Raw genomic sequence first — 27,369 nt, forward strand, 5'->3', positions numbered from 1 at the left:
ACTAACATATTAGTATCATGTGAGTCGTCAATCTTCCCGTGTTCTCAATCTCGATACATAGCTTTCTGCTCTGTGTTGGTGGAGGATACTTCATCGCAGAGGAAATCTTTTTAAGTTTCAGTGATTGTCTTCAGATTTTTAATTTTATAGGCATTACACATTAATCATTTTATCATCTGTACTTGTACGATCTTCACAACAACAAAATAAGCATTATGATTTTGTATTATACGCTTAATATGAATGATTTATATATTTAAAGTATGATTTGATATTAAAACATCTAAGTTACGTGACATATTTAATTAAAACACCAAGAGTTTTTCTTTATAAGAAACTAGATAAGAGCATGATTAATGGGAGAGGGTTCTTAGATTGGAGTTTTTAGCGGAATATAAGAAACCGTCTCTTAACTTTTAACTAAAAAAACTAAGAACCGGTTCTTAATCATGCTCTAACGCGCCTGCGCGGCCACATGTTTACAACAACAACGATAACGCCTTCTTCTTGCTAATATTAACCCTCATCTATAAGACTAAACTTAACATATACAAACAAAGAAAACACACTAAACATTACGTAATAGATGATACATAATTAGATATCATACCTATCCAAACTATTGACCGTTGACCAGTTCTAATTGATTCTTAGCTTTTTGCCATATTGAGCCAATACACACAGCACACTTTCACCCAATTTCTATTTTTTTTACCTTTTTTGTTTATTTCGGAAAATGATTTTATTAGTTGTTATTGTTATCCATTCAACTTATTACTCTATTAAAATCCTTAAGCTAAGCAACCAATCTTCTTCCTCTTTAAAAAGAGATTTTGAACCCTTTGAAAACCAAAAAACAAGCACCAGTATCAATATCGATATCGCAAACCCAAACACGAAGAAAAAAACTTGGTTATTATCAAGAATCAAGAATCAAGAATCAAGAATCAAGAATCAAGAAACAAGAAACAAGAAACAAGAAACAAGATGGAGGAAGCAGGGCGTAAAGGAGATCCGTTTCCGGGTTTTGAGATGAGTGTTCACAACGACGACTGCGTTTTCCGGCGATCTCTAAGCTGCCGGCTGCAGCGACGAGCTCCTTGTCCTCTTTTATTACCACCAAGACCTCCTCCTTCTAAGGAAGCTCCTCCTTCTACGACTGGCGCCTCCACGTCTGCGTTATGTCAAAACAGCACAGATCCGATCCCTCTATTGTCCCCACTTGTCCCTCCTTCAATGCTTCAACCTAATCCAACAGCCAGCTCTCGCTGACTCTTTCTCTTTCCAATCTCTTAGGCTTTGTTTTATTTCTTGCAATGACAGTGTTCTCCATGTCAACTCATTATTACTTTTTTATAACGTTGATTTTATTTGAATCCTTCACCATCTAGATTCAAATACTGTCATCATTGTCTCTATTCAGATTCATTTTCACAAAGGTGCTGAGGATCTCGTCATTTCCTCTCTTGACCTTTTGGTTTTGTTAACATCATTTATTTATATATATATATATATATATATATATATATATATATATATATATATATGTACAGTTGTGACAAAAAAAAAAAAATATATATATATATATGTACACGTACTAATATGTTATAATATTTTCTTATTGAGCATAGTATCCTTGTCCATTGACACACAATGTTTCCCAAAGTTTATTTTTATCCATGGATTTTACAAAGCATGTGAATACCAAGAAGAAGAACAAGACGACCCCCTCCCCTTATAGTTAGGTTGATTGGGGGGAGATAGAAGGCTATATTGGCTTGTGCATCAAGTATCTGTTTTTATTGTTTTTCTTTGTTGGGCGGACCACATATCATCGCGTCCACAAGTTGAGGGCTAAAGGAGACCTCGACTACTGAGTCTGTGACACCAACGTTTGGGTCACATGAATGTAAGAAATCAAACCAACATCGTCATTCGTCAACAAAGACATAGTATAAAAATAAGAAAAAAGTATAAGGAGTTCTAAACTCAATGTTCTCTATATATTCCTGAACCAGCATAGCAAATCACACCTAAGCCAAGTAGGGTACCACAAAGATAATACACAACAGAAAACAAGTACAACATAAATGAAAGAGAAAATGAGTAATGACATAATTTCTTGTATAAAGGCTCTAAGTTTATTGGAGACATAATACATATTTAAATGAGTTTTATAACCTATATGTATGCGTTTAGCTTTTTCGTTAAAGAGGCCAACACTCATATAAATTCGCAAACAAGAAAATTTGAACCGAAAATATTTGTATTTCGTATTAACGAGCCTTATGTTTGATGTAACGTACTTACCACTTTCCGTTAATCTCTCATAGTTTGTGTGATATATATCAACGGAAATTTGAAACAACTGGACTAGGACTAAGAAAATAAACCGAACCCGAAAACCCGAACCGAATCCGATCCAATATAAACGAAGCTGAACCGATCCGAACCTGACATAAATACCGAATGGATCTTGTTTTATGATATTTTGGGTTATGAGTATTATCTGAACCGAATCCGAACCTAAATGGATATACGATAGAACCCGAAACATTCAAACCATAAAAATATTTTGTACCAAACATGACATCAATTCCTAATATGTCTTCAAAATACATTAAGATATATTGAACATCTAAGATACTTATCTATTACATGAAGGTTGGTGGTTTTATTACATGAAGGTTGATGGTTGAATGCGACTGTTGAATCTTGAAATATTTAGATTTATATTTTGTTTTCATTAAAAAATGTTTCTTATTTTATGAGAACTTGGTTTTCATTTTATGCTTTTCTTTATTTGGCTTTCTTTTTATCAATAAATATTCCTTTTGTTTGATTTTGAATGATCACGTTTGATGTTCTCTTTTTATTTTTTAATCGATTTTACTTATGTTTTTATTACAAAAAGGTACAAATCAGGTATTTTAAACTCGAATAACCGATTTTACTTATGTTTTGGTTACAAAGTATGTATAAATCAGATATTTTTAAACCAAAGAACCGATTGAGAACCGAACCCGAAAGTACATTGGATTATACCGGTTTTTTGAAGATTTATTAACCCCGACCGAGCCTGATAGAACCCGAATTGGTCCCGAACCAAACTTTCAAATAATCCGAATGAGGCTGATTTTGATAAACCCGAAAAACTGAAACCCGATTGGATAAAACCAAAACCCGATTGGATAAAACCAAAACCCGATTGCAAAAAACCGAAACCCGATTGGGACCCCGCATGCCCATGCCTAGCTAAAATGGGAGTCAGACAAAATGGTGTAGAGGGATGAGTCTTCTTCATTACGATTTAGGGGTGAAACATTGAAGTAGTTCATAGGGTTTTGTTATTTCGGTAACCGTCGGTTCGTCGTAACCGAACCGACATGAACCGAAAACGAACATATTTTACATTGCTGCCAATCGGTTCCATCTTGTTAACCGAAACGAAATTCCAAAACCTCGGTTCGGCCTAGTTCTAGTGGAAAAATTCGATTTTGTTGTTTTGGCAGGAAAACTCGATTTTGTCGGCAAAAACCTTGATGTTGCGGTTTTGGTGGGAAACCCGGATTTTATGGTTTTAGTAGAAAAGAAAAACTTGTTTATGTGATTTTGGAGGAAAATTTGACATTTTGATTTTGGCAAAATGTGATTTTATAGTTTTGAAGTATTGTTTAATAATTACGTAATTAATTAATCAGATTTATTTTTATATTTGTATTTAAGGCATTTAAATCTTTTGGATTTTTTGATCCAAATCTTGCATCCGACAAAATATCTAGACTTTTTGGACATACAACCACATACATTATTTAGATGTTGATGCAATAATGTTCAAACAAAACATCTAAACATCAAGATGCTGCAGCCAAGTACAAAACGAAAGAACATGGCTTAAATCATGGGATGAAGAAAGCATGATGGACTGATGATGAAGGAGAAAGTCCGTACAGAAATAGCAAAATCGCTTAAACTTGTAGTACTCAAATGCATTAACATGGCAACAAAATTCCAGTTGGTCGCGGAATATCTCCCCGCTTTTGTGCATAAGTCATATCGAAACCAATTTCATATAAGGGCAAGTTTTAATCCTAACACTTACCAAAAACAATGTTATTAGTAAGCATAAAGCATTTTCTTGGAATTCTTAGGAATATAACTCAAATTTTCTCAATTATCCAATAAAAAGAAAAATCCCATAAAAATAGAACCACAAAGGTATTGAAACTGGTATCTAACGCTTTCTCTTCTTGTTGCCTTTGCCTTTACCAAGTTGTCCAGATTTGAAAGCATGTTCTTGTTCTTGAAGGAAAGCCAGATTCTTGCCATGTTTCTCTGCCCTCTCTTGCTCCTGCACAGCCTTTTCTTTTGCTTTCACATCGCTCATGAAGTAGATGTCCTTGCGCAGCTCACGCACCACTCCTTTCCTTTCCTCATTTAGCTTCTTATTCAACTTTTTTATGTCTGAACGGTACTTGTCTGGATCGTAATCCCTGCCTTTTGCAAAGCTGCACAACAAACATATACACACCGTTATAACGATCATCCAAGTGTGGTCTCTGTAAGTACAAATCATGTGGATTATAATTAGTTTTATTATTTGTTGAAAAACATAATCCACATATCAAAATTTTGTAGGTTTGGAGACTTGGCTTAAGTATATAAAGATTTGTGTCAGTTTATTAAAATCTAATTGGGTATGAACTAAAGTTTATTTTATTTTTTTGAGAAAGAAGGGCTTTTAGAACTAAAGTTTGTTATTAGTGTCCCACTAGTTTGTTTAAACTCGAGTCTAGGCATGGGCATTCGGGGTCCCAATCGGGTTTCGGTTTTTCAGGTTTATCAAAATTAGCCACATTTGGATTATTTGAAAGTTCGGTTTAGGACCGGTTCAGGTTCTATCGGATTCGGGTCAGGGTTAGTAAATCTTCAAAGAACCGGTACAACCCAATGTACTTTCGGATTCAGATCCCAATCGGTTCTTCGGTTTAAAAATACCTGATTTGTACCTATTTTGTAACCAAAACATAAGTAAAATCGGTTCTTCGGGTTTAAAATACATGATTTGTATCTTTTTGTAACCAAAGCATAAGTAAAATAAATTTGAAACTAAGAAAGAAACATCAACCGTGATCATTCAAAATCAAATGAAAAGAAAACATATTTATCGCTAAAAGAAAACCAAATAAATGAAAGCATAAAACGAAAACCAAGTTCTCATGAACTGAGAAACATTTTTTAATGAAAACAAAATCAAAATCTATATACTTTAAGATTCAACAGCCACCTCCAACCATCAACGACTTCGTAAAATAGATAAGTATTTTAGATGTTTTATATATCTTAATATATTTTGAATACATATTAGGAATTGAGATCATAGGTTTGGTACAAGATCTTTTTGGGGTTTGAATGTTTCGGGTTCTATCAGATATCCATTTAGGTTTGGGTTCAGATAATACTCATAACTTGAAATACCATAAAACAAGATCCATTCGGCATTTATGTCGGGTTCGGATCGGTTCGGATTCATTTATATCAGATCAGATTCGGTTTGGGTTTTCGAGTTCGGTTTATTTACCCAGCCCCACTCGAAACTTTAACTCACAAAGATAATAGAAAATACACAACATAAAACAACAACATAAATGAAAATAAGTAATGAAATAATTTCTTGTATAAAGACCGTAAGTTTACTGGAGACATACTACATATCTGCATGAGTTTTATAACCTATATGTTTAGCTTTTTCAATAAAGAGGCCAAACACAGTGTTGGCAACACTCATATAAATTCGCAAGTTAAACAAGAAAATTTGAACCAAAATATTTGGATTTCGTATTAACAAGCCTTATGTTTTATGTAACTTATTTACCCATTTCGGTTAATCTTTCATAGTTTGTGTGATAGATATCATTTGTAGTTTGAAACAACTGAATTCTTTATAACATTTTTTCTTTGTTTTTGGTAAAATGTTAAATTATTATACCAAATTTCCAATTCTACACAGACAAAACACCTAGTAGCAGAAGAACGTTATTAAACTAAACAGAAAGGATCTAAGCAACAAAATAACTAAATGAAGCAAGGAAGAAACAGACTTTGGACAATACTTTAACTTTAGCGCGAAGGACTAGAAAACGAGTCGACAACAGAGAGAGCTACCAGTCGCCACGAGCTACTGGAGAGAAAGATGTTCTTAAACCTTGAAACACACAGCTCCTGTAGCTTCTAGAGAACTTAAACGTCACAAACTGCCCAAAGAATTACAATTCGAACTCGCTAGCTAACCCAAAAAACACCTAGCCGGCAGCACGACGAGGATTTCACAACCGACGATACCGTCTTTTGGAGAAGGTACTTTTCTTGTCAAAAGTATCCCCTTAACATTATTTTTTTGGATCATTTCATATTTTGTTTTCTTAATTCTATGATTCTCCTTTTTGGGATCCCCTATTGATTCTTACCTCTATTGTAGAGTTGAAGTTAAACTGCTATCTTAATTGTAAGGTGTAAAGTTAAACCGCTAGAGAGCAAACTAAGCAAGAAAATAACACATGCATGTTTATATGAGTTTCACGTGAACATTTAATATTACCAATATTGCCGATATGCTGCATTTATTAATCAGAATTGAAATTTATAGTCATATTTCAAATTTAAATATTATCTTTTGGGATTTGAGCACATGAAAAGTTCAATAATTGCGTCATATTCTGTTGATGGCTCCAACAGCTATAGCAATGAAATCCTCCATGACTAATGTCATCTCCATAAGCCTCTTTGAGGTCTTGTCTGTGTTCTTTCCGACTTGATCCTTCACGATTTTTGTTTGGTCAAAACTAACCATGATATCATAGCTTGCAGTCTGCGCATCGTTATCCTCAATTTCTAATCGAGCACTTCTAAAATTCTCCACTATTGAGATATATGATTCATAGCACATCGTTTTATTAAATGTAGGCTCTTTTTCCAATCCGGCAACGAAACCTGCCCTTTTTTTAGCTTGGGTCCTTACAAGGTCGACTGTGACTTTCACAAGATTGACCTATATATTAAAAAAAGCCAAAATTTTACTGAGAATTGTAGTTTTTCAGGAATAATAAATATGCTACAAATTTTTTGCATAATAGTGATTACGTATTTACAAAATAAAGCTCTGAACGTTTTCCCAAACACTTTTTCACCAATACGTGTTTTTTTTTTGTAACACTCCAATGCGCTTGTTAAAAAATAGTTAATTTAATAAATAAGCAAATATGTCAGATTTCATACCAGTAAAATCAATGAATTTATCAAATACTAATTTTTTTAACTCTTATAGATTAACATGAATCTTAAACCCTAACATTTTTTTATCTCCTCCCAACACAAAGAAAACTGGAATCTAAAACACAAGACTGCAAAATAGTTAATTGCCTATTTTATGATTTATTTGTAGGATTTTCTCTTAATTGTTTTTTTATTTCCGTTTAAAACAATTAGACCATAAATTAGACAAAGAAATTTAAATCTTTTGAATGTAAATTTTTGGTGTAATATCGAATAAAAAAAAATAACAGAATTGTTGGACCAAGATAGAAAATAAATGAGGGGTTAGATAGTAATATACCATGTTAGTTGCAGAGACGGCGGGAGGATACGTTGTGAGCGTTTGCAGGCATAACGTTTTGTTATGGTTATGGACAAAAGAATCATTGCATATGGAATCAATGTCTTTTGTTGAGGCCATGGTCAAAGTAGATCCTAAGAAAAATAGTAACAAGACTACCAGTGAAACAAGAAAAAAATAATTAGAGGAAGAAGTCATGATTTACTAGAGAATTTATTTCCCTCAACCTCTATTGTTAGTATTCATATTGCTGTTCTACTTGAGTATCTTTATATATACATTAAAATTATGGATAGAAGGTAAAAAATCTATATTAAAGGAATTTTGGTCATTTCACTGGATACCACCGTATTTATTGTTACTCTTTTTCTTGGTCAATCTTGGTGAAAACTGTAATTAGTATCTTATGATTTCTAAATATTTAATTCTATTTTAAGATAATCAACTTTCAACATTCAAAGGAGAATCATTCCACAAAAGTCATTATGTTAAACATCATAACTGACTTGAGGAAGGCTCTGTTATAATTTTCCTCAAAAATATAATCTCACAGATATTAAGTTTTTTTTCTTTTTCTTAAATAGTTAAACTTTTAGATTACAATGTTTAATGTTTTCAGATTCCATGGGGTAGGTAACTAAATTTATTAGTTATAAATATAATACATTTATTACACCTTTGTGAAAGCTTTAATAAATTTTATGGAGATATTATACATATTTATCAAGATCTTTCTAAATTTTAAAAAGATACGATACTTATTCTGGAAGATTTTTCTAAACTCATATTTAGAAATATATTATACACTGTAAGAAAGTCTTCCTAAAATAAAATTCGAAAATATCATACTTACTCAGGAATGCTTTCTATTCAAGAAAATTTATTTATTAAAAATGATTGAAAAAAAAAACTAAAAAGGAAAATTTCAAAAGAAAAATATTTGGGAAAAAAATTCAGAAAGAAGTTTTAAATATTGTTTAGAAAATAAAAAAAATGATTTTTCAAAAAGTTATATAAAAATTTGTATATTTTAATATATCTTTAAAGTATGGATATAATTGTCAATTACTTTTTAATGATTGTTGTAGTCATTTTGAACCTTGTTTTTGCTATTTTATGATAAAAAAAACATTTTAAGATTATCTTAGAGTTTTTCTCGTTAATTTTATAACACATATCATCTTAGCACTAGGGAAAATTCAGAACTCATCCAATTTACTTAAATCCAATTAAGAAATTATTTAATGTGAGTAATTTTGAACTAACTTATAAGATAACCTGAAAAATAAATTTTTATATACTGATTAAACTCATTTCAAACCAAAACTAAAAATAGAGTGCTAAACTGAGTTAACTACAAATTATTTTAAGCTTATATTATTAACTAAAAATCAATTATTAAAATCATGAAATTATTATTTATAGTATTTTTATTAAAATAAATATAATATAATTAAACTTGAATATAATTTATGTTTGGCGGGAAATTTCAGATTTTTCGGTTTGGTGGAAATTTTTAATTTTTTGGAGAGAAAATTCAATTTTGTGGTTTTGTAGGAAAAATCTGATTTATGGCTTTGGTAGAAACTCCTGATTGTATAGTTCTCGTGGAAAAATTCGATTTTGTCGGTAAAAACCTTGATTTTGTAGTTTTGGTAGGAAACCCGGATTTTATGGTTTTAATTGTTTTGCCTTCTTTTTTTATTCTTGCTTTTATTACAAATAAATATAATGCTAGGTGATCACAATGTTAACATTGGCAGAAAATTTGAAATTGTGATTTTGGCAAAAAATTTGAAGGAGCAGACGAAACCCGGATTTTATGGTTTTAGTAGAAAACAAAACTTGTTTCTGTGATTTTGGCAGAAAATTTGAAATTGTGATTTTGGCAAAAATGTGATTTTATGGTTTTGAAGTATTGTTTAGTAATTATAGTAATTAATCAAATTTATTTTTATATTTGTATTTAAGGTATTTAAATCTTTTGGATTTTACGGTCCAAAATCTTGCATCCCACAAAATATCTAGACTTTTTGTACATACAACCACATACATTATTTAGATGTTGATGCAATAATGTTCAAACAAAACATTTAAACATCGAGATGCTGCAACGAAATACAAAACGAAAGAACATGGCTTAAATCATGGGATGAAGGAAGCATGATAGACTGGTGATGAAGGAGAAAGTCTGTACAGAATTAACAAAATCGCTTAAACTTGTTTATGTGATTTTAGCGGAAAATTTGACATTTTGATTTTGGCAAAATGTGATTTTATAGTTTTGAAGTATTGTTTAATAATTAAGTAATTAATTAATCAAATTTATTTTTATATTTGTATTTAAGGCATTTAAATTTTTTGGATTTTACGATCCAAATCTTGCATCCGACAAAATATCTAGACTTTTTGGACATACAACCACATACATTATTTAGATGTTCATGCAATAATGTTCAAACAAAACATCTAAACATCAAGATGCTGCAACCAAATACAAAACGAAAGAACATGGCTTAAATCATGAGATGAAGAAAGCATGATGGATTGATGATGAAGGAGAAAGTCCGTACAGAAACAACAAAATCGCTTAAACTTGTAGTACTCAAATGCATTAACATGGCAACCAAATTCCAGTTGGTCGCGGAATATCTCCCCGCTTTTGTGCATAAGTCATATCGAATCAATTTCATAGAAGGGCAAGTTTTAATCCTAACACTTACCAAAAACAATGTTATTAGTAAGCATAAAGCATTTTCTTGGAACTCTTAGGAATATAACTCAAATTTTCTCAATTATCCAATAAAAAGAAAAATCCCATAAAAATAGAACCACAAAGGTATTGAAACTGGTATCTAACGCTTTCTCTTCTTGTTGCCTTTGCCTTTACCAAGTTGTCCAGATTTGAAAGCATGTTCTTGTTCTTGAAGGAAAGCCAGATTCTTGCCATGTTTCTCTGCCCTCTCTTGCTCCTGCACAGCCTTTTCTTTTGCTTTCACATCGCTCATGAAGTAGCTGTCCTTGCGCAGCTCACGCACCACTCCTTTCCTTTCCTCATTTAGCTTCTTCTTCAACTTTTTCATGTCTGAACGGTACTTGTCTGGATCGTAATCCCTGCCTTTTGCAAAGCTACACAACAAACATATATACACACCAATTATAACGATCATCCCAATGTAAGTACAACTGACTGAGGAGAAAGAGACTTACTTCTCTTCAAATTTGGGATTGACCATTCTGATGGCTACTGGCTTTTGTTTACGCATAGCGAGTGGCTTGCGTTGCTTGTGATGCTCCTCGGTTTTCTTTTCGATTAGCTGCGCAGCATCTACAAGTTTCTCCCTAAGAGTTTGTGGGATCTTTTCTTGATTCCCAACTTGGTGTAGTAAAGCTGAGATGGGCATGAAGATCTCTGGAAAGGAACTCAATCCTCCGTTTATCTCCACAAAACCTCTGAGAGTCTCCACTACACTTGAAAGGATGCTTGCTCTGTTTCATCAACAAACGCCAAAAAAATATTAAACACACTTCCACTGTTCTTATTTGGAAAAATTGATTACAGAAGAGACAAACAGACCTGAATTCATCAGAGCTGAAATATGGAGAGTCTGCTGGCTGATCCATTATCTGTAGGAAGTTTAATGGCACAACCTCCTTTACGTCGTCTTGTATGCACAGGAATGGAGTCAGCGTTTTTAACTCCATGAAATGATAAAACTGTAACAAGATACACAACAGTTCATCAGCTTGGTAACATCACTTGCCTATGTGCATCTTTAGTGATAAGCACAAATATAAAAACGAATGTACCTCAGATTCTTCAGATGGTGGTAAATTTTTGTCTGAAGCAGCCATCAGAAGAGTCCGGATAAATAGTATGGCTTCAGGGCAAAACTTTTTGGATTGTTTAGCAACCTACAGTTAATTTTGTTTACATGAGAAAAATTGAAAAAAATGTAAATAGCAGAGGAAAAGAGGTTGGGATCAACGTCTCCTTACCAAGAGAACAATGGAGCACAAGAAGGAACCTATGGCAATATCACGACCAGAGGAGATGGGGCAGCGCATGAGATATTCACACATCAACAATATCGAAGGGGTCATCACAGCATGACGATAATCAGAGCACGGAAAAATCATGGACCAAAGCCTCAAGAGAAACAAGGTTTTCAAAGAAGGCCAGCATCCATCCTCTGCAAGAATGTTTCTGAACTTGTTAAGGAAAAATAATGCATCTTACAAGACACTAAAACTACAGGCTATGGAAGCAACACAAACCTGGATTCTTGATAGCCTCGCAAAATTGTGCACGGGTCTTCAGAAGCCGTTGTCGAGCACAGATTGCAGCAAAGTAGGGAATCTCCCCGCTCATCTCGATCAAAGGTTTGACAAGCATGTTTAGTAGCTCAATGTTCAATGGCTTCTTGTTTGCAAGAACGGCAAAATACTGCAGGAGAATACCATAAAAGACCTACGTGGCAGACAACAACAACAAACAAAATCAAGGGTCTGAAAACTTAAACCAGCAAAAGCTGCAAACAGGTAAACGGTAATGTTATCTCCGAGTGCAAAATAAAAGATTACCTGCATTTTTTTCCTGTTTTCAGCTGCAAGCTTAATTGAATCTGTTGTCCGGATACGGTTTACAATTGTAACAACATCTGCATTAGATCCATCTTCGACTAGAGCAATCAATTCCTCGAAACTCCTTGGAGCATGAATCACGTAAGGAATATCATGCTGCGTTGAACTCAATTTCTTCATGTTGGTTGATTGTTTCACTGTTCCAGATGACCCTTTTCCTTTAGTTGGAGCAGAAGAGTCTTTCTTTGACTTTTTATGCACTATTGGCTCCGCTTCTTCTTCTTCTTCATCATCATCACCTTCCAGCTCTGCCTCTAGCTCATCATCACTTTGTTCCCAGTCCTTTAAAGGATGACCCTTTCTCTGTTTCTCATCACCCCCATCTGACTCCTCCTCCTCCTCATCATCATCTTCTTCCTCTCCTTCACTTTCTGAATCCTCATCATCACCCTCTCGTTCAAGAACTTCATCAATCCATCCCTTTTTCGGCTGCTCCGCATCAGCTGAGAAGGAATCACCAAGATCATCGCCAGAGATGACTCTTAGCCTCTTCGATGATTCCTCACCACCAGTTTCCTCATCTTCGTCGCTCAAATCATCAGTTTCTTGCATCCTCTTCTTACGTTTATCCTAAGAGTGTTAAAAAGTTGCATCAAGGTCAAATAATGTCAACCACAAGACCTTGACAACACAATCAGAACAGAACCATTCTTTACCTCAAGTTCCACCAACTTTTCACGCTCTTCCTGGGCAATTTCTTCAGGTGTCTTTGTTCTATCAGTAGGACGACCACGACGATCCGACGCCAAATCATCCATATACATTGCATATTTATCATGTGGCTCCTGCAGACAAAAGGGATTACATCAAACATAAGAAAACTCGCCTAAATAACACAAAACACTTGCAAAATGTAGTAATCGTTTACGTCTTTGACGGTAAAATCTTGAGTTAAACTCTTCATCGCGTCAGAGTTTTCCAAGGACATGAGTTCTTTATTCAGATCATCCAACAACTTCTCCTTTTCCTCCTTGTGCTTAGCTTTCTCCATCTAAACCCACACAAATACAAAACAAGTTAACAACTACAAATTGACAATTCCCATGAGAAAGATAACAAGGAAAACAGTCGAATACTCACCTTGCCAAGTTTGCTCTTCATGATGATCTCATCCATGACTTCCTTCTTGCTCTTACGCCTCTGCAGAGAGAATCCAAAAAAAAAAAAAACATCAGCAACGCCTAACGTGAGGTATAATCACACTCAAAATATATGTTCTCACCTCTTCCTCTTCAGGCGAGTCTTTGTGCCGATGCCTCACTCCTATAACAAGAAATGGTTTGAGAAAACATTAGCTTTTCTCAAGGCTCATCACAGACACAATCAAAAGGTAAACAAACTTGATGAACATACTATTTGACCCAGCATCTTCCCGATCACCATCATCCTGAAGATCTTCATCAGACAAATGTACAGAGTCAAAATCATCCCTTGCAGAAGAAGATTCACCAAGAGCACCATCTCCATAAACATGTTCCTCCCCATCAGACAAGTTATACATACTCTTCTTCGCTTTCAACTACAAATAACAAAAACAAAACAAAAAGATCAAAACTTTGCCTAATCAATCAAAGCATATGCGCTCTCTCTTTTACCTGACGAGCTCTCTGAGATCGGATTACACCTTTATCGAACTCCCCAAGCTCGTTATCATGCTCTCCGATACGCTTATCCATAAAAACCGAAGACTTCAAGCTCTGCTCGTACTCTTTAAGCAGCGTGTTCTTCCTCTTGTCGACGGCGCGGGACCTGGAGAGACCCACGCGGCGTTCCTCGCCTTTGCGCTTCTTCCCGAGGACGTCGAACTTGCGGCGAGACCAGATCGATTCGAATGGATTGTCGGCCTTCTTGGCCTTGGCTTTCATGGCCACTGCGTCTGGTCCCATCTTTTTACCGCCTTGTTTGTCTGGTTTCTTATTAGATTGGTTCTTCTTCTTCCCCATGGCTTTCAATCAAGCTTCCGCGGCGGCGGCGGCGTCGTCTAGGGTTTTACGAGATATCGACCAGGGTTTTGCCTGGGACTTTAATTTTTCTTATTTAGTGCGTATCCAATAAGAAATAGGAAGAAGACAAACCGGTTGGTTCGAATTTAATTGGGCCTATAAGCCTATATTCTCTTGTGGGCTCTGGCCCAGTTTTCTTGAACAAGAATCAACCACAACAGTGAGATAGATAGATGTCCATATTTTCTATCTAATAGCTCAGTCTTTTTCTATTTTTGTGATAACTTTTTGAGCAATCATGTATGAACTCATTGATCATCAAGTCGTAGGTCCCAACCCAACACTACTTATTATTGCTGCCGGCCTTGTGATATTTAACATAACTTAAATTAGTAAAACGTGAAGATGATATCATCATAATTTGTGTGCTCCATGATATACTCGTATGAAGTGAGGTCAAACATAATCTAACAATGCTAAAAGCACAATATACTCAATGGAGAGGCTGCCACATCATTTAATTAAATCCACCAATCAGAAACAATTATTTGAACAACTCAGAACAACTTTGTTTAGAGAAAATGGGTTTTGGCGTAGTTTCCAAAAAATATTTTCACGGCCATCGAGCCCGACAATTCCAAATTTATGTTCAACTTCTCGATTCTCTGTAATCGACTCTTCCACTCTATCTTCCATTTATGTAAGCCCCCTCCTAATCAATGATGCTTTTTATACCTTCTGGCTGGTTTCGTTCCAATTTCCGTTCATCCTCCTCTTATATAAATGGCTTCGTCTAAACCTAAATCCTATCAAAATCGAAACCTAGCAGTAAGAGCAACTGAAACCCCTAATCGTAGAGCGCCTTTCTGATCGATGAGCAGGTAAGACATTGACATCCTCATATTTACTTTTATTTACGACCAAATTCCACTTACCCATACAATATGAAATCAACTTCCTGATGTGCTAGATTTCTGTTCGTTAAGATTCAGTTCCACTGTCGTAACGATTCAGTCCCTCTGATTAATTGTTGGTGTGAGTGTGATTGTACCCTCTGAGAAATAATATTAAACGATGGAGATAACTACAATCTATAGCGTGGAATTGGAAGAGGATACTTTTGGAGAAATCTTAGGGCATCAAGGAGCTGCCACTCGACTAAGAGATGGGTCCACTGGGCTCACGTTATTTACTTGGAAAGTAATCTTTATCTCTCCCTCTCTTGAGTTTTAGTTTGTCTCATACTCCTGGTTTCTTTGTCCAGTTACGGACGATTCAAAAATTCACTGTGAGCTAATCATATAGAGACTCAACACCGAAAGATACACCTCTAATTTGATGTTGTTTTGTTTTAATCCCCAGTCTTGAATTTTGCACTACCTTTCCTTTTAAAAATAAATATATTCTTAGTTTAACTACAAGTGAATTAATAGAATTACAAAGATTAAGTGATTGTGAATATATGGCTAATATATATAATGATGTGTTTTCCTGTGAAACTGTATGGTGTCACTTTGTCCCAATGATAGGAAAGATTCAACGGCACTTTTCCACTTTTATTTTCTAGGTCCCTGAATCTACAATCACACTTTGATGATCTAATTATCGTACTGCAAAATTGAATTATTCTACCTTTGATTTGGTTCGTATATGTTGTGTTATGTTCCATGGGTTTCTATGCTTGAACGTGCATTCTATCAATCATATTGACTTATTTTCCTGTCTGAGAATATTTTTCTACATTATTTTTCTTATGGATTTGCTTCCTACTTCTTCAAAGAGGAGTATATTTTAAGTGGCTCACGATATCAAAAAAACTCCTTCGGGAAATGTTACAGCTATTGCCAATGTTAAATTTCAGCTAATGATTGGTACCCGGTTAAAGTAAGAGTGACTTTGTTTTCTTTCCTTCTCCAGAGTCTCACAAGGTTTGGGATTTTATTGGATCTGATCATTATTGCTGTGAGAAATGGGTATAGGGAGATGAAAGTATCATCGAAGATATCAGAGGGCACATGAAGGAGAATAACATATTTGGATTGAGAGTGATGATATTTTATTGGTAATATGGGACTTGCGGACAGACCAAATTCAGCATCAAGTCAACGTTCATGAGAGAGAGAGGTATTCTTAATTAGTATAATGTGTCTTAGATTGCAAGTCATTGTTCTTATGTTTCTTTAGATGGAATTTTATAACACAATGGTCGAGAGAAGATGTTGATGGTGAAATAGCTGCGATGCAGGCATACAAAGCAGCTAAAAAATATTGACCAAGGTGATGAAGTTGTTGAACCAGACAAGGTTTCCTATGGACTAATGAAAAAGGTAGATGACTTCAAAATTGCTTTGAAAGAAACTTGGGGTTGATGGTCCCAGTAAATTTGTGTACCAAAACTAACTCTTCAAGTGTACTTGATGGTCTGATAATAATATCTCAAGAAAGAGAATGACGATGTGGATGTCAAATTTGGTAAAGGCTGGCTGCTTCTTTACAGGTATATAGAAATATTAGCCCTGTTCTTTTACCATTTGCGGCGTGAGCGGTAGCGATAGAGCAAAACGACGGTGACTGAATTGAATAATAAAGCAAAACTACGTTGACTGAGCTATTTATTGCCGCTGGGTAACGAAGCGGCAGATTTTTTGCAAACAGAGGTTCTCACTGAAAATATTAGCGTCCATGAAAGACGTCACAGACAACACCTGCGATCACTTCCAGCGATTATTTATGTTTCCACCATGCTACTTTTCTCTCAACTAAAGTTACTTTTTCTTGCTGCTGTCGCTGCCGCAGCTATTCCTTAACGAGCGGGGCTATTATATATTGTACAATCCTTCAGATTCAATCGTGTTTCAGTTATGAACAATACAGCAAAGTGAGTCTGCATGTATTATTCTTTGGGCATTTATGTGTGACTCATAAAATGTAGTTGACACATCAAAACATTACTGTCATGTTTGTTTCGCAGTTGTGTTGTTGTGTTAATGTTGATGGAATATGCAAACAATATTTTATATGTGATAAACCGGCAAATACATATTCAATTCGCCAGCAGATCCTTAGGTAGTAGTGCACATTTGCCTCTGTCAGTACAATTCATTTCACATTTTACTCATAAAGTAGCCTAACATAAGAGCTGGGTTTACCGTCTTCGTACTTTGCATGAGATTTAAAACGGTATATTGGAATCTTATAAGATGAATGTATGAGACAGAGAGAGAGAGAGAATCTCTACTTTTGTTCAGTGCTTATTGCGGCCAAAACATATTCTACGGACTATTGTCAAATGTCTGCACTACCAGACAATTTTTATCGTTGAGAACGCCAGTTTTGGCTTCTATTAATTTGGGGCTTATCAATTGTTTGTTCCAATCATCTTTAAAAACTGAATCAAATTCACTTTCCTAATTTTACTATTTTCAGTTATTGTTTAGTAAATAAAACAAAAATAGTATTATACCGCTCAATCTAAGCATGTGATTTGTTGGCAGAGATCCTGAATCTCTCATTGTTGAATATTTCATCTCATACTTTTATTTGTACCTTTTGTTAGTTTTTCCTGTGGAAAAAAGCTGGTGACAACAAGGTTAATGAGACATAAGATTTTGAGTATATAACAATACATTTTCACATGTTGAAATTGAGCTAAAACTCAATTTGGAAGCATGAACCAGAAGACATTTTCTCTGGTTCGATCAGGACTCATGACTAAATATGGTTTTCATTCATTGTGATTAATGCCTATACATATAAATTTTCTCTGGTTCGATCAGGAGTCATGACTAATTATAGTTTTCATTCATTGTGATTAATGCCTATGCATATATATACAAAGCCATTTTCTGTTCTAAAATGATTTTTTTATTATCCTTTCTGTTTTTTTTGGACAACATTATCCTTTCTGTTAAACATATATATATTTATAAGCTTTAAAATGAACTACACTTTACAATAGTACTATAAATTTCCAAAATCTAATTTAAGTTACACAAAAGCTGCCATTTCCTAGCTAACCATAAAAAGCCACTGACCTAAGGAGGACCAACTTCCATCTGGTCATCTTCGTGTATTATAGATGATACACGCAGTAACCAAACACATCATATGTACTAGCCCTGCGACTTTGCCCCGAACCGAATCAGCCGAACCGAACCAAAATTTTCGGTTTTCGGTTCAGTTATGTTTTCGAGTTCGGTTTGGCTCGGTACGATTGTATAAAATAATTCAGTTTTCGGTTCGGTTCGTTTTTAATTTTTTTTTAGAAAAACCAAAAATAACTGAAATTAACCGTAAATAACCAAAAACCCGAACCAAAAATAACCGAAATACCCGAATTTAACCAAAAACAAACTTTTTTAAAAACCTATACCGAAATTAACCAAAAATAAAAAAATCGGTTATTTTCGGAAATTTAAGTGAAAACCGAAAATAACTGAGAACTGAACCGAACCGAACCAAAATTTAAGAATGAAAACCACTTTACAGAGTTCCATCTCAAGAAGGAGAAACCAGATACAAATCACCATGGCCAGGGTCTTCAAGACATTCTCCCAATTCACAGATCTCACTGACAACGTATCTGGAAACGCCTAAATCACAATATAATAAGCCAAGAACAAAACAACTTTGAAACGCTATAAACGATAAAGTAAACAACTAATTATGGTCTATGGAATATTAGCAATGAAACATGCTTGAGAAAAGAAAACCATAATCCGAGAAAAAACTGATTTTTTCCCCTCATAAATCAATCATAATATACGAAGACTTCCGTAATTTACATTCACGTGATCTCAACAATGATACTCCCATTAAAGAAAACGTTCCCAAAATACCTCATACATATTATGGCTCTATGTTCATAATCAAATACCTCATACATATTATGGCTCTATGTTTATAATCAACTTCTGTATCCACCAACTTACAAACACACCAAGCGCTTTTTCAAAAAAAAAAAAAACCATACAACACACTATCAGTTCAAGAAAAAAAAACTTACAACACACCTACTACATAGTATTAGATTTTTTTATTTAATCATTTAAGTTTTTATTTTTTAGGGAACAAACCATAAAATCAAAACGCAAAAACTAGAATTAAAAAAATAAATAGAATAAATAGTTTAATCTAAAAGCTTATCTTTTTTTTTGCAACTGATTTTAACCTAAAAGCTTATCTCTGGTAGATTTTTATAAGTCTGAATATGGGATAATGAAACGACAAATTAAGACAACTATAAAGCATCCAAAATCGCAACAAAAAAAAGAGAAAAAAATCACAAGTAGCATTAACCCAAAACATATATAAACGTGAAGATATAATCACACCCATACATTATATTATAAATAGTTTATGCAAGTTATTACTCGCTTCAAACACTATGAACAAGATGGATCAAATCAAGCCACTTACAACAAATCTAAAAACAAAAGAGCACATAAGACAACATCAAATTTATCTGAACAATAATATATAGATGTAAGACAACTATACATATATCAGTAAAATCATATCTTAAATTCATTTTAATTGCTTAAACAATTATTACTATTTTGAAAACGGGTAAACAAATAAAAATGGTAAAACAATGTAATTTACTTTCTAAACATTAGATTTACATTTAAAATTATATCTGTCACATGTAAAATATATTCAAAATATATATTGTATTCAAAAGATCAAGGGGTTTTTGCCAAAACTAACCCACAACTTGATTTTAATCCCAAACTTATACCCAAACTTGAATCAAATGCAAAACTAACCTAAAAGCCTAGTGAAATTACAGCTCAACCCCTTGTGATCAAACAAAAAAACAGAAGCCATTTTTACGAATATAGCCCCAGTAAATCGTCTGAGTCGTCTGAGATGTTGGAAGTCGTCTGGACGACTGAAGTGTAAGTCGTCTGGTACCAGTTTATTTTAAAAATAATTTATAAATCTTGTAAAAAAATATTTTGATGCGTGAAAAATAAAAATCAAGTAATTATAAACAGTTTTAAGTGATATAAATTAAGATATGATAAAATTGATTTGTTTTGAAGATAGATGAGTGGAAGTAGTGAATCATGAAATACTTTGGTTTAGGAGTTTGGCAAACATATGTTGTAGTATTGTATGTATTGTTAGGGTTAGATTTTGGAAAACTAAAATGTTTTTTTCAAAAATTAGTTTTCACCTATATGTGTTTATTTCTGTGTATAGTAAACACTTTTCAAGTTTGATTTGGTTTTATGAAGTGCTTAATTAGATAAATAAGTTTAGGGGTTATGTTTAGGGTATGGACGACTTATATTTCAGTCGTCTGTTGAATAATTTACCCGGACGACGTATATTTCAGTCGTCCACATCGTACCGAACCTTTAATTTTACCAATGTACGTTTTAACCTAACCGGATCATTTTACTCGGACGACTTACATTTCAGTCGCCTGGTGAAGAAATTAAAACAGACGACTTACATGTAAGTCGTCCAAATATTCCCGCCTAAATTTTTTTAAAAAAATTATTTTCCCGCTTAAATAATTTAAACCAGACGACTTACTTGTAAGTCGTCAGGAAAGTCTTCTATTTTAGTTTCCCGCTAAAAATATTTAATTTCCCACTAAAAATATTAAACTCTTCTAGACGACTTACATGTAAGTCGTCTGTTTTAATTTCTTCAACAGACGACTGAAATGTAAGTCGTCTAGGAAGTCGTCTGAGTCAAAAATATTTAACCTAATTGGATTTTTTGTCTCCCTATATAAAGAAAAATTTACACATTCTCTCTCGTCCTCTCAAATGGTTGCAACAAAAATGTAATGTTCATCATTCTAAAACTCTCCAACCTCTCTCTAATCTCTTTGACTTGAAAACACCAAACTTTATATGAATTTTTCAGTTTTGTCTCATGTATTTCTTACTAATTTATCTCTTTTGCAGGTTTTTAATCAAATGGTACTCATCTTCCACTAATTTAAAGGTAGATCTATTAATTTTAGATATGTATTTTTGTGTGTTCTATAAATGTAGATTTATCTAATTTTCCACTCATTTTCTCTATTTTTAAGTCATTTGAACGTTTTTGGATATGCAGGTTTTTCAGATCTGGATTTGATATGCAGGTTTTTCAGATCTGGAAGACTTTTGAGACGACTTACTTGTTAGTCGTCTGGAAGTTGTCTGGACTTCTTAGAAGTCTTCTGACAAAGTCGTCTGGACTTCCAGGAAGTCGTCTGGACTTCCAGGAAGTCGTCTGGATTTTTCTGAGCGTTTTGGTAAGTTCTTATGTCTGATTTTTCTTCATTTGGTAACTTCTTGTTGTATAAAGTTCTTACTTTTTTCCCAAACTAAAACTCTCCAAACCCACTCTAATCTCTTTGACTTGAAAACACCAAACTTTATATGAATTTTTCAGTTTTGTCTCATGTCTTTCTTACTAATTTATCTTTTTTGCAGGTTTTTAATTAGATGGTACTCATCTTCCACTAATTTAAAGGTAGATCTATTATTTTTAGATATGTATTTTTGTGTGTTCTGTAAAGGTAGATTTATCTAATCTTCCACTCATTTTTTCTGTTTTTAAGCCATTTGAACGTTTTTGAATATGCAAGTTTTTCAGATCTGGATTTAATATGCAGGTTTTTCAGATCTGGAAGACTTCTGGGACGACTTACTTGTTAGTCGTCTGGAAGTCGTCTGGAAGTCGTCCGGAAGTCGTCTGAAAGTCGTCTGGACTTCCTAAAAGTCGTCTGGACTTCCTGTAAAGTCGTCTGGAAGTCGTCTGAACTTCCTAAAAGTCTTCTGACAAAGTCGTCTGAACTTCCTGGAAGTCGTCTGGACTTCTTAAAAGTCGTCTGGTCTTGTCTACTCAAGTGGAATCCAAGCTTGTCTTTGTAGAGGAATGATCTATAATAGTTTTGTTTGTGGTCTGTTTTGTGAATTGCATGTCTACTCTTTTAGTTGTGAATTTTTTGTAAAATCAGTAATAATGTTTTCCAAGATGTATTAAATGTGCTAACAATGTGTTTACACATTTACAAATCAATGAAATAATAGACTTCAGTAGCATTTTTCTTATCTTTGGATCTCTCATATGCAATAATAAACTCCAATGGCCTTTTCTCATCTTAATAAACAAGAATGTTGGTAGCTTCATATTGATACAACATTTTAAGAAGCATTTAACCCTTCTTCCAACTCATATCAATAGTCATCATTATTGTCTATAACAATAATACTTAAGAGATAGAAACAAACAATAGTAACTAGTCAAAGCATATCATATTTTTTTATAAGTTTGCGTTGAAAAACTTAGTCAAATTTAGTAAAACTAAGGGAGAGAACATATTTTGTAAATATGAGTTTTACATATCTTGAAGTTACTTATCACTCTTAAAAATACAAGTTATTCAAAAACTAACGTAGAAGACTTAAAAACTAGCGGAGAAGACGCGGACGACTTCAATCTAAGTTGTCCAGACGACTAAACTATACGTCGTCTGGTCAATGCAGAGGTTATTTTTGCAATTGACTTTGAAATCTGTTATTTCGGACGACTGAAAAATAAGTCGTCTACTATTGTTTGGTTAAAAAAAAAACTCCAAAAAAGCTAGACGACTTACATTTCAGTCGTCATAGGTTAGTTTTGCATTTGACTGGATTATTTCAGAAGTTTGACTTTTCTGGACGACTTACATTTCAGTCGTCTAGTGAAAATTAAAATAATAATATTTTTTTTAAAGTAGACGACTTACAGTTAAGTCGTCATAGGTTAGTTTTGCAATTGAAAAAAAAAACTTCAAGATTTAATTATATACAGACGACTTATAATTCAGTCGTCCACGAGACGAATGAAATGTAAGTCGTCCAGGATTTACGAGGTTTGACCAGAATCTCGGAAAAAAATCCTCGACGACTTACAAGTAAGTCGTCTGGTGGATGACTTAATTATAAGTCGTCTGTGTATAATTAAATCTTGAAGTTTTTTTTTTCAATTGCAAAACTAACCTATGACTACTTAATTGTAAGTCGTTTACTTTTTTAAAAAATATTATTATTTTAATTTTCGACAGACCACTGAAATGTAAGTCGTCTGGGGAAGTCAAACTTCTGTAATTATCCAGTCAAATGGGAAAACTAACCTATGACGACTGAAATGTAAGTCGTTTAGGTTCTTTGGAAAATTTTTTGAAACCAAACAATAGTAGACGACTTAACTTTCAGTCGTCTCAGGTTACAGATTTCAAAGTCAATTGCAAAAATAACCTTTGCGTTGACCAGACGACTTCCAGGTAAGTCGTCTACAGCCAGACGACTTCCAGTTAAGTCGTCTACAGCCAGACGACTTCCCAAGTAAGTCGTCTGACGAACAGATCTGGAAAAAAACTCGTTGTCATACCTTAAATTGGTGAGATAAGTTCCTTAGCATACATAAGGCTTCTCCAAGCACACAGAATCACAAACGAAAGTCACCCACCCAGAATCGTTAGCTTCTATGACTCTATGAACCATAAAAATTTTAGAATCAAAATCTTGGGTTTTTTAGCTCATTGTGGAGAGAAAGTGAGAGATATGTTGTGTCTAGTTCACAAGAATGGAAAAAGAAGAAGGGTAAATCGATTTTGGGAGCATTAAGAGCTTCAAATTGGTTGTTCATGGTGGTTGTGGTATTGATGACAATGACAATCTTGTAATTACTTGAAGATGATGAGGGTGAGAGAGTAAAGATGTCATTTTCGAAAAAAATAAAGAAAAAAAAAATTGATGGTTTTTTCGTAAATTATATGAACTTGTGGGGTGAATAGGGCAAAACCAATTTTTTTAAAAAAAAGGAGGTTAGTTTTGTGTTTGACTTTAAGTTGTAGGTCAATTTTGCAAAAATCCCAAAGATCAATTAGAAATTATTTGGCAAAACAAATATAATAGTACAAGTCAAGTTTATTTAATTAAAGAAATATTTTATTTATCCTCGTACCACTCGAGGTTGGATTTTTTTTTTTGAAAAAAAGGTTGGATTTTTTTCAAGTTTGTATTTGGATTTGAAGATTCTAAATTTAGTATTGTAGTTACTATTTTATACTCCCTTGCTTTAAAATGATGCATGATTTATAGTTTTCACATGTACTAATAAAATATAGTAATTTCTAGTTATAAATGTATAAATTTTTGTGATTATCTATTTCCCATTTTGAACCACTAAAAATTCAATAAGTGCAATGAATCTTTTGAAGTTTATAATTTATTATTATTTGATAAATATGCATATTGAAAATATAAAAAAATATATTTTTGAAACAATTTTTTTCCAAGACATGTGTCTTTATAAAATAAAGGGAGTATTTAGTATAATTGGCACATCCGCGCACATATTTTTAGCATATTAACAACAAGTTTGGCTGAGTGTGCATGCATACCTCACCCAATAGCGACCAGATTATTTTAATTTCTAGTTTTTTTGTCAAGTCTCACCAATGGTCTGGATAGGTTCCTCATGGCACTTTATTATGCAATTCAAATCTATTTTAATTCATTTCATTTTTTTTTCTCCACATTGGGCTTTATTCCAATTTATGAACCCCTTATAATGAAACTTTGGAGGACGATGTTAGAGCATCTTTATCCCAGGATGCTTATTTTTTATTTTTTTTTATTTTTTATTTTTTCTGATTAAAAAAAATAAAAATTCACTAATCACGGACTGCCACGTGTAAGTGGAATCCGCGAACAGTTGAAAAACCTCTCTAAAATCACTGCTTATTTAAGCAGCTGAAGCAACCTTATTTTCGAAAATAGTGAGACCTACCCACTATTTTATTCTTATTTTTTAAGCACCCTCCTAAGCTTCCATGGTTAATGCTGCTCTTAGTGATTTCATAAATGATCCAATCACCGGAGGAAACAAAATTGTGAGATGGTAGTATGATCAACTACTTATACCACTACTTCAATTTAATTTTGCCTGAGTTTTAGTTTTAAATACCTTTTTGTGATTATTTGCGGATAATCACAAAAACAATATTAGAAAAAAAGTCAAAAATTGATGTTGTTGGAAAAATATCAATAACCATTGGAACTAAGCAAGAGCGTAAATTTGTAATGCTGGTAAACATTCAGTACATGGTTGATTATTTCTTCTTTTGCTCCAGACCTTACGAACTATGTATCACATTTACTCTTCTTCTCATTAAATTTGTATAACCGTAATAGTCCAACATAATTTTTTAAAGGGAAGTATAGACACAAATTAGTTATGTTATTACTAGAATGATTCATATTTTTTGAAATTTATTAAAATATATTTTTGGTCAAAATTGCCCTTACACATAGTTATAACAAAAAAAACATTACCCAAATGCCTTTATTATTTAATCGACGGCCGATTTGTTTTCAAAAAAATAAATCTATCGACCAATAAGTCTGTTTATAAAATCTGTGTATAAAAAAAAACTACTATTAAAGTGGTGGCAGACTTTTTAGAAAGCATCAGATTTGTTCACACGGCAGATTTAATTGTCAGATTTGATTAAAAAATAGATTTTTAAGAATATGTCTATCGAATATGGTAGCAGAATTATTTCTAAATGGTAGATTTATGTGGTCAACTTATTTTCTTCTGGGTAGATTTACTTTTTGTGATCGACTTATTTTCTTAAGGCAGATTTATATAGCCGATTTAAAATTGTTGACAAATTTTTTTTTTATGAAGTGGCAGACTTTTTGTTTACGTGATAGCAGACTTTTTGTTTATGTTGCAGCAAATTTATTAACGAAAATCTGGGTTTATGTACAGCAATTTCAATTTCGACCTGGTTTACTAATAATTCCGAACCTGGTTTAGTTTTTAGGTTAATTAAACTCAGAATTAGGGAAAATTTTGTACTTGTCGTCATCTCTTTCAACCCTCTTTTCTTCTTTTTCAAGTTGTTTCTTTTCATTCTATTTTAAACACTTGTTGCAATCCTTATTGCTTGGAGAAACATGGATCACATCATTCTGTTCTGCGGAAAGTGGAAATTTGAAAGAAAAAAAATGGTTATTTGAAGTGGATAATGATCAAGGTAGTAAATTACTTGCAGCTAACGAGGAAACTAGATATGAAGATTTTGTGAAAACCATATATGAGGATTACGAAGTTGATTTCGCAGAACACGAGTTGGAGCTGACGTACGTTTTGCCAAAACCTAAACTGGTCAAGGAAAATCTCGATACCCCTCCTGTGAAAGTAAGAAATGATAGGCAATTTCATGGATTTTTGTGTCTTCACAAAGTCGAAAACGTTAGACTCTGTGTAGAGTTTAAACTGAAGAAAAAAGAGGTTGAAGAAGCTAGCAAAGAACCAGAAGAATTCATGCAAAAAGATGATCTATTGTCGGCAGAGTATGAAGATTCAGATGAAGACAATGATCGATTTGATTACTGCGACGATTCTGATGGAGCAACGTCTGATGACGAAAACTTTACCTCATATGGGTTTCCGCCAGACCAAGTACAAGAGAGTCAGGGATCTCCTACAAAGATGAGTTCAGCGACAGTCCTAAAGACACCAAAAGGAGATTGTACGCATAATAGGTTCGACTTGAGCTCTTTCAAACTGGAAGTGGGGCAGAGTTTTGATTCAAAAGATGCATTGGCTACACGTCTGAAGATCTGTTCAGTCGTCCACAAATACGATTTTGATGTGGATAAATCTACCCGTACGCTGTGGTTTGTAAAATGTTGGGTAAAAGGATGTACGTAGAAGCTTAGAGCTACACCAGTAGGTGAATCTTCAAGGTTCACAATCCGAGTATATGTAGATGAACATTCCTGCTCAGTAACAGAGCGTTCGTCTCGTTCTCGACAAGCTACTCCTGAAATTCTTGGCCTCTTGTACAAAGACTATATTGGTGGGGTTGATCGAACTATTTTGCCACGTCATGTTGAGAGTGCTATGAACATGAGCTTCGGAATCAAGGTTTGTTGACTACGCTTTTTACATTGAATCTAATGTCTTATTTGACCTTACTTGTTTTTAACCTGGTTGCTGTTTATTGTATATCGCAGATGGATTACTGGAAATCTCATCGTACACTTATAGTTGCTAGAGATCTCGTAATGGGTTCATCGGAGAATGGATATGAGGAGTTACCTTCTTACCTGCACAAGATTAGAATGACAAATCCTGGGACCTTAGCTCGACTGGAAG

The 27,369-nt window shown here is 33.7% G+C and overlaps 2 protein-coding genes and 1 long non-coding RNA gene across 7 annotated transcripts; 2 read left to right on the top strand and 1 right to left on the bottom strand.

Moving 5' to 3' along the window:
• Positions 1 to 279: 279 nt before the first annotated feature.
• Positions 280 to 1,378, top strand: LOC106428518. The gene has a single exon (XM_013869278.3). The coding sequence runs from the start codon at positions 988 to 990 to the stop codon at positions 1,270 to 1,272; it is 285 nt and encodes a 94-aa protein (XP_013724732.1). The 5' UTR covers positions 280 to 987; the 3' UTR covers positions 1,273 to 1,378.
• A 5,216-nt stretch (positions 1,379 to 6,594) lies between these two features.
• Positions 6,595 to 14,297, bottom strand: LOC106428529 (nucleolar protein 14-like). The gene is made up of 14 exons (XM_048748618.1): positions 13,852 to 14,297; positions 13,610 to 13,775; positions 13,479 to 13,519; positions 13,337 to 13,396; positions 13,125 to 13,247; positions 12,913 to 13,041; positions 12,197 to 12,826; positions 11,891 to 12,083; positions 11,612 to 11,805; positions 11,423 to 11,527; positions 11,190 to 11,329; positions 10,823 to 11,101; positions 7,613 to 10,741; positions 6,595 to 7,048 (listed from the first exon to the last, which is right to left on the bottom strand). Exons 1-13 carry the CDS (start codon positions 14,197 to 14,199, stop codon positions 10,468 to 10,470), a joined length of 2,682 nt encoding a protein of 893 aa, XP_048604575.1. The 5' UTR covers positions 14,200 to 14,297; the 3' UTR covers positions 6,595 to 7,048; positions 7,613 to 10,467.
• A 190-nt stretch (positions 14,298 to 14,487) lies between these two features.
• LOC106428481 lies at positions 14,488 to 17,218 on the top strand. 5 transcript variants are annotated; one of them, XR_001285620.3, is made up of 3 exons: positions 14,488 to 16,323; positions 16,445 to 16,526; positions 16,641 to 17,218. It is a non-coding gene; the product is annotated as an uncharacterized LOC106428481 (long non-coding RNA). The 5 variants fall into 5 exon arrangements; XR_001285622.3 differs by having other exon boundaries at positions 14,627 to 16,323; positions 16,697 to 17,218; XR_002655822.2 differs by having other exon boundaries at positions 14,638 to 15,080; positions 15,170 to 16,323; positions 16,445 to 17,218.
• Positions 17,219 to 27,369: the final 10,151 nt, after the last annotated feature.

Source organism: Brassica napus, chromosome C2, assembly GCF_020379485.1.
Source record: "Brassica napus cultivar Da-Ae chromosome C2, Da-Ae, whole genome shotgun sequence".
In the NCBI taxonomy this organism is placed as follows: domain Eukaryota; kingdom Viridiplantae; phylum Streptophyta; class Magnoliopsida; order Brassicales; family Brassicaceae; genus Brassica; species Brassica napus.